This window comes from Bicyclus anynana, chromosome 14 (assembly GCF_947172395.1).
Source record: "Bicyclus anynana chromosome 14, ilBicAnyn1.1, whole genome shotgun sequence".
NCBI classification, from domain to species: domain Eukaryota; kingdom Metazoa; phylum Arthropoda; class Insecta; order Lepidoptera; family Nymphalidae; genus Bicyclus; species Bicyclus anynana.
In genome coordinates, this window is record NC_069096.1 from 1776899 (window position 1) to 1791065 (window position 14167).

Consider the following 14167-nt stretch of genomic DNA (forward strand, 5'->3'; position numbering starts at 1 on the left):
TATACCGTAAAGCCATGTCTTAAGTATTTACATTCTGGTCCTTTAATTCATGGTAAGGCACAAGGCCATTTCTTCAGTATTTTCCAAATCCGGTTAATTCAAATGTCTTCAATTGTAGAAATAATATACTCATATATAATCTTGTAAGCTTCCATGTTCTTTAAAAGCTCTTGAGTTGTGCGCGGGATAATTTTTGGTGGTTTATTGGCATCATAGTATTGTGTCGTAACAATTTTGACTAAATGTGTCAAGGTAGTGTCAAATCCTTATTAAAACTGTCGCCTGTCAGTTTGACACTGACATTGCAATTAATTTTTTGTCAAAAGTATACGAATTATTTCCCACCTTTAAAATAAATTTAACTGATTAGGCAAATACAGATTTCTTTGAAAATTGGCCTCATGAGTTCTCACTAATTGTCCTAATTTATGGCCAATTTTCAGTTCTGTACCATTCACATAATTTGGGCCCGAATTTGTATGGAGATTGGGTTTATCCTTTCAGCCAAATCGGTGCAGTAGTTGCTACGTAAATAAGAAACAAACATACTGAACGCCGATCAAGGAATCAAAGTATTTAAAATCAAATGTATTTAATTCATTCACCATCATCATCATATCAGCCGATGGACGTCCACTGCAGGACATAGGCCTTTTGTAGGGACTTCCAATCATCACGATACTGAGCCACCTGCATCCAGCGAATCCCTGCGACTCGCTTGATGTCGTTAGTCCACCTGGTGGGGGGTCGACCAACACTGCGCTTTCTAGTGCGGGATCGCCATTCCAGCACTTTGGGAACCCAACGTCCATCGGCTCTTCGAACTAAATGCCCCGCCCATTGCCACTTCAGCTTCGCAACTCGTTGCTTTACTATGTCGGTGACTTTGGTTCTTCTGCGGATCTCCTCATTTCTGATTCGATCACGCAGAGATACTCCTAACATAGCTCGTTCCATCGTCCGCTGTGTGACTCTGAGCCTTCTTATGAGGCCCATAGTTAGCAATCAAGTCTCGGTACCACAGGTCATCACTGGCAACAGGCACTGTTCGAATTAATTAAGTATTTTAATTCATTAAGTAAGTAAATTTACCTTAACCTTGTGCGACAGTTTTAGATCTTTGGAAGTGCCCGCGCGGGTAATTGATGGCAGTGATAAGGTGATAACAGTTTGAAGCGGTAAGTGGAGCAGAGATTTGTGTTTTCATTTGGATATCCACATTGGTAGGTAAGTAGGTAACGTGGGATATGGATTAGGTTATTTTTATCAGGTAGATGCGTATTGCGAGTCGCGTAGCTGAAGCGGCAATGGGCGGGGCACATAGTTCGAAAAGCCGATGGACGTTGGGGTCCCAAGGTGCTGGACGTCCAGTATTGGTCGACCCCCCACTAGTTTGAGCGACGACATCAACCGGGTAGCAGGAAATCGCTGGATGCTGGCGGCTCGATAGCGTGTTATTTGGCAGTCAATACAAGAACAAGCTTATGTCGAACAGTGGGCGTCAGTGGAGTGGAGTTTTCCAAATTAAAAAAAAATACGCCATATAGATCCGGACCCATGAGACCTTCTACCTCGAGAAGTTTAGAAATACATATCGACATAAATACGTACTAATGTAAGTTAGAGCCAGAAAGCTATTAAATTCTGGTATAATAGTATATTATATTTAAATATTTATCGCAAACATTTAAATAATTTATATCGAACATCTAATTTATTTATAAATGTAACTATGTAAACACACATTTCACAAGAAGGAATTCGCCCGTATTCTCCGCCAAATTACAAAATGCGGGTACTATTAAAATTAGGTAGGTAGGTGTTATTATCAGTCAGGTAGAGTTTGAATTCAAATATCCGCTAATACCTGCTATGATTATAATTTGTAGCAGTGCTGAGATCAATATTTTACCCATCGATTTTACCAAAATAGTATACTCTATTTTGAGTAAGTACTTGTAGCTGTAGAACTTTTAGTGGCAGACCTTAGGTACTTGTACCGAATCGTTAATCTATGGGCAGACCTCTTACGATATTTATATAGCACAATGACAACTTGACACTGGAGCCAGTGACTTCATTTCTAAAAGAACCGCAGGAAAGAAGAGCTGTCAGATGTTTAAACGTTTATGATATAAACTATCGGTAAATATAGGTACCTGACACCAGCCATCATCATCATCATCATCATATCAGCCGATGGACGTCCACTGCAGGACATAGGCCTTTTGTAGGGACTTCCAAACATCACGATACTGAGCCACCTGCATCCAGCAAATCCCTGCGACTCGCTTGATGTCGTCAGTCCACCTGGTGGGGGGTCGGCCAACACTGCGCTTACTAGTGCGGGGTCGCCATTCCAGCACTTTGGGACCCCAACGTCCATCGGCTCTTCGCACTATGTGCCCCGCCCATTGCCACTTCAGCTTCGCAACTCGTTGAGCTATGTCGGTGACTTTGGTTTTTCTGCGGATCTCCTCATTTCTGATTAGATCACGCAGATATACTCCTAAGATAGCTCGTTCCATCGCCCGCTGTGTGACTCTGAGCCTTCTTATGAGGCCCATAGTTAGTGACCAAGTCTCGGAACCATAGGTCATCACTGGCAACACGCTCGGGGTGTAAGGGGGAGGCTAGTACCAGTCTGTCTCCCCAATTGTCAACCTCACCTGCTCGTGGTGCACCCTGCAGATGGACCGACGAGGCTCTGGCGACCGACGGCGACCGAATGGCCGACCGAATGGCGGTATATCCATTCCCAAAGGCTAGATTATGAAATGCCTCAGGCCGGTGTCGGGCAGCAGCGACATCGGCGCGAATAATCTAGCACTGCGCTGACCAACCCGCATGCCCAGCGTGGTCAGTATCGGGCAAAACTTTGTATGGACCGAACAAATATGACACCAGCCATAACATTTTTAATTCTCTCATTTCTTTATTTGATAATTTTCTTTTAAATTTTCAACAATGTTACAAATACTTACAAAATATAATACAAAACACTATATAATAATACAAGGCGTTGGTCGAAGCTTTTTACTATAATACTTTGACATTGACTGAAACAACTATCGGAACATTATTAGTTGATTCAACATTCCACATGGCGGTAATCTCGTGAGCGAGGTCCAAATATTTTCTTTTCGGCTTTAACCAGATTATCGTCATGTGGAACAGTAATATCAACAATTATTGCACGGTGCACTGACAATTCAACTAGCACTTTATCAGGTCACTAACACTGTCAGTGATGATCGTTCAGTCCCAGTAGATCGTAAATAGGTAGGTCGTAAATATTGTAAGGCATCTTAGAATCGATAAGGCCATACGGAAGAGCAAGCTGTTGGTGGATTATCTTGGTTACTTGATTATGTGTATGCAAGTATTCGCCGTTAGCAAGATGAGAACACAATATGCCTGAGGGAGTCTCCAGGAGGATGATACGCTCGACAGATGTCTAGAGTGGCATCTTTCATGATATGTTTCCGGTAGTTTCTCGTCTTTACAACTTCGTCCATAATTGCACAGACAAACCCTCGGTTTCCCCAAAGAGGTCACCGAATTGCAACCAAGATACAGATGTTATTTGATCTACATCCGGCCCAGTAAGGGCCTTGTAGAATCGTCCATGCAATTCCTTGCTCTTCCATATTGCTACACGATCTGAGCTACTAATTATTATAGGCCTCCTCAAGTTCTCTTTGCCTAGGGATAGCGGATAGTAAGACCCTTGTCCATTGCAACGACATCCTGATATATACCCACATTCATCTTGAGAAAAGGATCTCTGAGATTGCACACCTCACGATTATGGAGGTTCTTGGCGTTGGAGAAGCCACGTCCTCCACACTATAACGGGGGTTATGCATCCGGCATGACGTCAGCAGTTTGCGGACTTTACGGTCCAGGGAATCCAGTTCTGTTGGAGTCCACTTTAGAATGACAACAAGTGTATATAGGTAAGGGCATGACCCAGCTATTGAAGGCACGCTTCTTGTTACCGCCTGATAAAATACTTGTTATGGCTGGTGTATTTCGATTTTTTTTCACTGCCCACATCCCGAGGCGCGCTGAAATCTGGACGGCAAACTTGAACGTGCGTGGCTGGCGAAAAAAAATACATACAGCCAATCATAGAAGTAGAACCTTTTTTGAAATCGGTTAAAATTAAAGTGGCAACGGCTGATAGCGAGCATCCTTGCGAACGTGATAAGCGTCGATTTGTGGCCCATTATCTATTTACAAGATTACAATGAAAGACGTGGGCCACTTCAACGGACACTTTATACGGAACACGTTGGTATATATATATATATATATATGTACACATATAAATTGTTTGTTCAAAACAACTGTATTATCAGTTTTTGGAAGCTGTTGAACATGAAAGCACTTGACATCTGTACAATGGCATTGAGAGATACACCTCATATACCTACCCACCTTACGGTAATACAGTGTGAATTTTGAATTCGTCTTTATCTTTCTTTATTTATTAAGATAACATAGATAGAGAGAAATATATAAAATGAATTTGAAATTTGAAACTCACACTTCCGAGTGGTGGAACCCTACAAACTTTAGCTCATTAGCAGTGGCGTAGTGTGCCTTGGATGCCCTGTATCAGACTTAGTTGGGGGCCTAATGAAGGGTAAAGGTTTATCTCAAAAGAAACAAAAATGCTTATTAGTGCTTATAATTACTTATAAGTATGGCAGTGGCGTAATCAACTTACAATTGTTGGGCGCACGCTTAACTCGGGAAAAAAGAGACTGCTTTTTTCGACTTTTGTCATTTATAAAGTGACCACCACTGATGGGGAGCACCAGATTAAGTGATATTGTGGATTACATCTTACTAATGTTTGCTTGTAGTCCGGGGGACCCGTATCATATAAAGCTGAAGAGTTTGTTTGTTTGCTTGAACGTGCTAATCTCAAGAACTACTGGTCCGATTTGAAAAGTTCTTTCAGTGTTAGATAGCCCATTTATCGAGGAAAGCTAATTCTATATTCCTACGAGAACGGGAACCACGCGGGTGTAATCGCGTGGCGTCAGCTAGTCATTGATACGGCTGATACGGCATTAGCTACGCCCCTGCTTATTAGCTTCCTATAACACAATCGCACGAACTTTTATTATTTAAACCTACAATATAAAGTAACAGATGGCCCACCTGATCTTAATTAAAGAAAAAAGTGTTTATGTTTGTGAGTCGACGCACGACTGGAGTTTACTCCTCAAGTAACACAGAATACACAAACTCTTTTTGGTAACGCTTGAACGAATTTCACTGCTCATAAAATGTTTATAGCAGGCGCCTAATGTCAGCCACTGATCACCCTATAAGTTCATGAGTTTGCAGCGGCAGGGCATCCGATAAAACTGATCGTGTGTTAGTCGCCATGTGCATGAAAGATCGCGACCAATACGTGATTTTATTGGATGGTCGGTGGCTGACATTATACGTGCTACAGACCTGCAGTTTTAGGTTTCATCTGATCGAAATATCAATTAAAACTAAACAATTTGTGTCTACACACGGACGAGTTAACTGAATAATTCGACTGTACAGTTATAACTGTAAGTGTAACCCGCATTATATTATAATGGTTTGGAACAAACTCAAAAAAACAAAAGTATACCTAACAGAACACCACTTTGGAGCCTAACTTGATAGAAAAAAACAATTTATATCAATTTATTTTCAGAGGGGATTCAAGTATTTTTTCCCAATTCAGTATCTAATCTAGCCTTATGATTATAGTCTTTATGATTATGTATCTGATACAATCTGCTGAAGGCGTGAATAAAATAAATGGTTCGCGCTCGAGCCATATGGAGGCGTGTTAAAAGTAATTTTAGATCAAAATTTCTGTGCACTGATGGATTTATTTATATGACCCTCGTGCCGTACGTACCTACCAACAAAATATGGTACCTATTATATATACTTATAGCACTGTTTTCTGAAAATACCTCGTTTGTCAAAAATGTTGCCGGCTCTTCTCAGCACATGCTGCCCACCGAAACGCTGGTCGAGTCACTATCTTTTTGATAATGATGACTGTGTCCTTTGAATATTATTGTCCTGTGACTTTTGAATATTGATAATGATGACTGTGTTCATTTATTTCTTTATATTACCTAATAATAGCTAATCTTCGAATCGGTTTTTCTGATGTAAAACTGCCACAAACTGTACCAGTAAAACTGCTTCTAGGTACCTAATTATAGTTCCCAAATAGATCGACCCTATGGGACAAACACACCGACAACGTTAAGTCCGGTAAACCATTCCTCTTTGCATCGGAGCTTATAAAAGATAACTGCCTTATTAGAAATTTTCTTAATAGAGACTTCTATACAAAAATGTCATGTACCTACTACAAGTACTTGCACATATGTTATCTGTGCTACAAGTCCATTTCAATCATTTACCAATGTCGTGCTTTCTTGTTTTTGTTTATTTTTGTGCGCACATAACATTGTACATACGACACCTTGGAATCACCATAGAAGAATTGATGTGATTGAATTGAATAACATTGCCACTTCAATGTGTGACATGACTGGACGCAGCGACACTGATTGTACCATTATTTTGTGGTAGAGGAAACAGCTCAAGCATGTCCCAGGACTTGTGACCTTGAGAGTAGGTTTTAGGGATCCCTTTAGAAAGCATCAACACTCACCTTCCCTGACCATGTTCTCCATGCCCACACTAAACAATTTGTTATAAACAATTATTACAACACAAAACATTATCAATAATTACAACATGAAACATTATTGCACAAAATCGCTAACACAACTGGCAGCGTGACGGTATATACGCTGCCTAACAAACAACTGAGCTCAAGTCACCAAATACCCTCTTATTTATACTAACACTGATACCTCCCCTCTAGAATGAATGTTAATGCAAATTATATTCAATTCATGATTCGATTCGTAGTAATTTGACATTCGGTGCAGTGAAGATACTACAGGCATATCGCTCCCCCATCTGTGTGATTCTAGATCTAGCCTACAAGTATATCAGTACCCACTTCCTCTCCCAATTACACCGCAAAATAAATATATACTCAGCCAAAAGTTTGCGTACAACTAAACCAACAGTCCGTAAATCTAAATTGGACGCCATTAAACATTCTTAATAAGGCGCGCGGCTAAATAGACATTTACGAGCCCAAATGTAATTAAAAAATTTATAACCTTCGTGTGTCTTATGACACAGGATTCATTATGTAAAACCAATGATAGTAAAACCGATAACTAAGTAATGGTTTATTATTGTCTATCGATTCAGCCATCATTTCAATTTAATTACGCGTGATTTCGTGACTCATCACGATATGAACGTTCGGCGATGCTGTAATTTTGTTAAAAATTAAAACGCTATGGATGTTTTTTTTTAGTCTATCATCCTTAGCACGCATAGCTCATGATGTCAGACAGATGGAAAGATACGTGCTAAGATCGAGAGAGCTGGACCTGTAGCCCTGTGGCATGACGATTCTTTTTCTACAAACGCTAACTAAAAATATGTATGGGAATGACAGATCCGATCGATAACTTGATCACGTGACCTGTTGATGTTCGATTCCCATATATTTTTTTAATTTTCGAAGCGTTTTTTAAGCTCTCACTTGCCATTAGGAATTAAGTATTAATATGTAAAATGTCACCGTTTCGTAGTAGACCAGGCGCTGTGAGGTATTGAGTGTACATAATTCTGAACAACTCTGGATGAATTCTGGATGAACTCAACCATACTCTCGAACCAAAAGGGGTATAACAAAAGAATGGACCAACAAACCTCCTGGCAACATGCACAATCGTGATCTGCATGCTTTTCTGAGTTCAAAACTGTAAACAAAATGCGGTCTTCGAATTATGTACCTACAGCACCTGGTCTATAGCTTACCTTTGACTTAGCATAATGCATAGTTGACAAAATACAATGTGGCCGTCAATCTGAGCCTATTGCTATGACGTAACTTTACCGACAACCAGCCTATGCCACCTTGTAAAAGAAAGAAAGAACAAGAATTGACATCACCAGGACAATATCCTGTGACATGCGGAAGAAAAGAAGCATAACCTAGAAGAAAGGTTCCAGTTTGGATATTACTTACTCAAAAGCAAAGAGCATGCAGTGCTAAGCAGCCCAGGCCAAAGCCGATGTACCAACCAAGATCCATTAAGTGTGTTGTAAATATTTATCAGGCGTTTTGTTTATTCTAGCAATAAACCGTGTTGTCGCATCGTGGTTGACGAATTACCAGCTTTATAATTCAACGATAACGCGGAAAGCGGTGCCGCCTGCGATAATAGTTGCTAACTCGTTGCGATTCTGTGATCTCTATCATTATACAGTATAGAAATAGATCTATTATTTAAAAAGCCGACCACTGAAAGATCACGTTTTAAAAGTTATAGGTAAAAACCACAGAATAAAGAATGTGAAAAAGTGAAGCCGGTGAAACCAATAAAAAAAACAAACGTCACGTCTCCTTAACATCCGCAAATACAAACTTTTTTCTTAATTTGTCAAAATTTAACACTAACGACAATTAGGTACCTACGTAAATAATCATAAAATCCTTAAAATTAATATACTAATCAATAATTATCAATAAAAAAAAAATTGCATCTTTACTTTTGTGAACAGTTCTTAAAATATTTAAAAACATAAGACGCCATTTTTCTTGAATAATATTGATAATTAATGATGCAGCGCTTCGTTTCGTTTTGAATTTTGACACCGTGCGTCGTATGTACGTCGTACGTACCGACGCTCTATCTGCTTATTGATCTTTGATATGTGGTAAAAACAGAAATTATTCATCTACAAACGTCAGATATCTTTTGATAAAGAATACAATAAGAACTTAAGCTACTAATCATATTAACTAATGTACTAACTTACTAGTCATGCGTGGAATGGTGACAAAGAATCTGGTTAAATTTCCGCGTTGGACAACCATGCTGATCCTTTACGCAAAAAATGAGCCAGCACTTATACTGTCACCAGCCGAAGCGACTAGTTTTAGTCAGTTCTTACTAAATAAACAACTTACAGTAAATAGAGAACTAAATGAACTTTCGCAAAGTATTGCCTGATTCTATTCAATGATACCGTATTTTAATGTATAAGAAGCTTCCATAAAATTTTCAAGTGGGTGCTTACGTATGCAAATTAAACATTAACGTTTGCCAAAGTTAGCTAAAATGGCAACTAATACGCAGAGTTAGAACGTCTGTATCGACTTACGTCTAGACTGCCCTTGAGAGTTGAGAGCGAGTCACAGTTCCTTGTTCATAACTTTATTACCAAAGACAAATATCAGAATAAACGTCGAAAGCATCTAATTAATTTTTTCCACAACTGCACAGTTGATAAAGTGACCACTGCTTGATATTTGATCGAGCTGAAGTTGTATTAATGCAATCAATAAATATTTTAAAAAGGTAATGTTCATGGTATTGTACGAGGTATTCTCTGATCTATGGGCCTCATTAGAAGGCTCAAAGTCACACAGTGGGCGATGGAGCGAGCTGTGCTTTGAGTTTCTCTGCGTGATCGAATCAGGAATGAGGAGATCCGCAGACGAACCAAAGTCACTAACATAGCTCAGCGAGTCGCGAAGCTGAAGTAGTAATGCGCAGGCCACATAGTTCGAAGAGTCGATGGACATTGGGGTCCGAAGATGCTGGAATGGCGACCCCGCACAGGAAAGCAAAGTGTTGGTAGACTTCTATGTCCAGTAGTGGACGTCTATCGGCTGATAAGGTAAGGTAAGGTAAGGTAATCTATCATCTACTGAACCGATTTCGAAAATTATCTTGCCATATTAAAAAGCTATTTTATTTCTGAGTGTCAAAAGCTATATTTTATTCCAAAACAGTTAGTAAAATTCGGAGTCAATATGATTAATATAATATATAGTGATTATAGGTACATAATCAAACATAGAAACCTAAACCTCCCCACTATAGCCCAATATATGAAACAGCTCTAGAAAACTCATTTTGAGAGAGCCGCCACCCACCCCTACCAACTAGTAGTAGAGGCTTGCAAGGTCCCGATTCCAACGCTGAATGTAGGTCTAGACGCCAAAAATACGTCATTTATGATCCTGACAATGACGTAATGAACGACAATGCTTCCCAGGCAACACCAACACACGCTACACAGCGTCTTCGCCGGCGAAGACGAGGTCCTCGATATTTGACGTCACCCAGACGTGGGCTCACTCACAATGTTGAGTTGAATCCCACGGGGGCTGGGACTGATACACTCAGGCCAAAACACCCTTTTCAAACGGCCGTCTACGCCGAGATCCGAGTTTTACAGGAGACGCCCTTACAGCCAGTTTCTTCATGTAAAGCTAAAGTAACAGTAAAAGTAGTAAGTAGTAAAGAAGACTTTATTTTTCAGTGAATAAGACCGTCACTTTTGATTTATGACGTTACTTTGACTGTTACTTGCGATGAAGAAACTGGCCGTTAGAGAGTCGTTCCGCCCATCTACTCTGCTTCTGCCCATTTAAGCGATGCTTCTGCGCTCGCCCAAACCCCCTGGTGACGGCGCTGAGGTCCCATTAAGGGGCCTACGGGACTTGTTATCAACCCATATTCGGGTCGCTGTTGAGTTCGAGTCTCCTTTCAGAATGAGAGGGGTTAGGTTAGGTTAGGCCAATAGTTCACCACGCTGGCCGAATGCGTATTGGCAGACTTCACACACGCAGAGATTTAAGAAAATTCTCTGGTATGCAGGTGATATTTAATTTCTAAAAATGCACACAACTGAAAAGTTGGAGCCCCGGACCGGATTCGAACCCACACCCTCCGGAATCGGAGGCAGAGGTCACATCCACTGGGCTATCACGGCTCTTTTGTGATGTCACTGATCATTAGATACAAAGATAGAGTTGTTACAGCTCTAATGCTTAAAGTGTCGATATAGCGCAATAAAGGAGTGTTAGAATATAGCCTGCGATAGCCGGACCGTCCTCATATTATACAAATTTGTCAGGTCATTCTCCTGGCATAGGTAGGTACAGTGGTGTGCATGGTTTTTAACTAGGGTATGCATTATAAGTAAAAATTCCGTCTCCAACTATGTATTATGTGATGCAAAATATGTTTTTTAAACTAACAAAAAAAACTTTTTATGTTTTCATACAGAGTTATTCAAATAACTCCGATTATCCATGTAAAACACGCCTATCCTTGCATTTAAAAATACGTAAGGTAAGATTGTCGATATCGACGAGATATTGTAGCTGGTTCTCCGCACTTCACTAGTAAGCTACTTCATGATATTTATCAATGAATAAGTTTGGTCATAATACAAGGATGCGTTATAAGGTACATAATTTGTGATCTATTTACAAAAGAAATATTTTTTACTCTGAAAATATTCATTTTACAATCACAGTGCCTAGTGGCAGTTCTCAATGTTTTCATACTATGACGACGATAAACGTAAAAGCGAATTTCTAAGGAATTAAAACAGCGCCATCTAGTGGCACTACTTCACATCTGTTTCAATTCCTTACAAATCGCGTTTTCGTGTTTTCGCGTTTACGTTTACGCGATCGTCACAGTATGAAAACATTTAAAACTCCTACTAGGTACTCTGCAGTGGCACTGCTGTGCAGTGGTGTCTTGCCCAAGCCCAAGACACGCTATAAAAATTAGTTGGCGGGCCCAATGTGAAGGGTAAATATCTCTTAAAACAGAAAGATGTTTAAAGAACCTATGAATATACGGGAATTCTTATGAACCTTCAAACAAAAGGGGATTGTGAATTACATTTTACTAATTCGAACTATCACACATAACGGGCCCCTGCAGTCCGGGGGCTACGCCCCTGGCACTCTGTACCGACTCTTAAATCTATATTTACAACACATGTTCCTTAGACATTTTAAATTAATTTTCCCAAAAAAATATAACCCTACAGTTACGGGAAATACTACCGAGCACCCCGTATAATGAAGAAGGTCTAGCCATTGCAGTCTTAATCCAATACAAAGATAGAGTTTATGTCACAGCTCTATCGACGTGTAGTATCGATGTACCGCAATAAAGGCGTGTGGGTCTGTGTAATCTAGCGAGTGTTTGCTCACTGTCCCACTTTCATCGCAAATGTTTTATTTTCTACACGATCCGTTGGTGTAATCATCATGTCATCTTATCAATAACTAAAGTTTATTATCTAGCGGATACCAGGATCAATGTTAGAGATTAAGGCCTAGTACGGACTACTTTAGAATTTTTGTATTTACCGGCCAAAAATTGTTCGTAATCGACTAAAATACTAAAGTAGTCTGTACGGCCTATAGAAAGAAAGAAATATCTTTATTTTTAGGCAGTGCCACACATTACAATAATAAATTCTAAATATATAGATTATAGCAGTACATAAGCAGCAGTATATAAGTTATGCAACAAGTCCAAATGCGAAAGCTGGAATACCTGGGTCATATAATGCGAAACTCCAAATATCACCTGCTCCAGCTTATTATCCAGGGAAAGATAAAGGGGAAACGAAGGCCTGGGCGTAGACGTACATCTTGGCTCAAGAATTTACACCAATGGCTTAATATGAGTACCAGATCACTCTTTCGGGCGCCAGTGAACAAAGTTAAATTAGCCTTATTGATTGCTGACCTCCGATAGGAGATGGCACTATAAGAAGAAGAAGAATAAAAGAAGAACGCCCTGCAATATGTGGCATAACCTAGAAAAAGGCCCTAACTCAGCATTTTGCATACTTCCTATCCAAAAAAAGTATGCAGCACTGATTTTCAGTAGCGGCCAGTAGTTGAATTAAACATCTTATTAAAACATCAGAAGTTTATTATTTATTTTGTGAATGATTACTATTCAGATATTGACCGCTATCGTCGCCTTAATATGCTCACCGAAACATGGAGGGATTCACGGCGTCCGTGGCGCTGTGGTATGCGCGGTGGATTTACAAGACGGAGGTCCTGGGTTCGATCCCCGGCTGGGTCGATTGAGATTTTCTTAATTGGTCCAGGTCTAGGTGGTGGAAGGCTTCCTAGCTAGCTATCACCCTACCGGCAAAGACGTACCAAGCGATTTAGCGTTCCGGTACGATGCTGCGTAGAAACCGAAAGGGTGTGGATTTTCATCATCCTCCTAACATGTTAGCCCGCTTCCATCTTAGACTGCATCATCACTTACCATCAGGTGAGATTGTAGTCAAGGATTAACTTGTAAAGAATAAAAAAAAAGTCCTAGGAATGTAGTACCCTTGAAAGCTTGTTCGGGGTAGTACTATCACCATCCTTATCCATAAACCATTCAGCAACATCACAGAATTGTTGGAAAAAAAAGTATGTAATATGACAGTCTTTTTGAGCTAGAGTAGTGAAAAATATTTGTTTCATTGAGATACTTACCGAAAAAGAGCAAACATGCCAAGAGAACTTTGAATTTTCTCGAGAAAAACATTTTCAATTCACCCATAACACTTAACAGTAAAGTTTATTTAACCATTGTTAAAAACTTCAATTGTAATATCATAATTAAATTGAGATTTATAAAACTGTTTTCAAGTCACACCTACGTTTCTTCTTTGTTTCACTTTTAAACATTTTCACTATTTTAGTCACATAACTAATAATTACCCTGCTATTTTATATTTAGATATTAATTTATTAGTAATAATTTATTTATCACCAAAACTGACTTTCTATCACAGTAAAAGCGTCTTAAAAGTTAAGACATAAATAAACACTTTCTTTCATACACTTAATAAATAATAATAACTAAAATTCACCGCACAAAAAGTCACAACACAATTCATAAAATTAAAAACATTTTTTATCGAAGCATTACAATTTTTATTTTACGACTCCTAAATATTCGTAGAATAAAATATAAACTCGTGACACGTCCGCGCACGTGTACTTTTCGCGCCTTACTGATGAATGATGATATTTTTTTTCAAACGTTGGCCGCTGAAGGAATTTTCAAAGGAAATGATTTTTCGCAGAAGCAAAGTTCTTTGTGCATGAGCTCGTCTGGGGGTGTACTAATGCCATCCCTATAGCCTCGTGTGTGAAATACTGAAACTAGGAGATCCAGCAGAAGAAATATACCCTCATCTGTTATTTATTTGG

General features: G+C 39.5%; 1 protein-coding gene across 1 annotated transcript in view; it reads right to left on the reverse strand.

Moving 5' to 3' along the window:
- LOC112057894 (lutropin-choriogonadotropic hormone receptor) overlaps positions 1-13952 on the reverse strand; it is a 48100-nt gene extending 34148 nt beyond the window's left edge. The window contains exon 1 of the mRNA XM_024098489.2: positions 13445-13952. Coding sequence (XP_023954257.2) covers positions 13445-13511 — 67 coding nt within the window. The 5' untranslated portion in view covers positions 13512-13952. The remainder of the gene's footprint in view (positions 1-13444) is intronic.
- Positions 13953-14167: the final 215 nt, after the last annotated feature.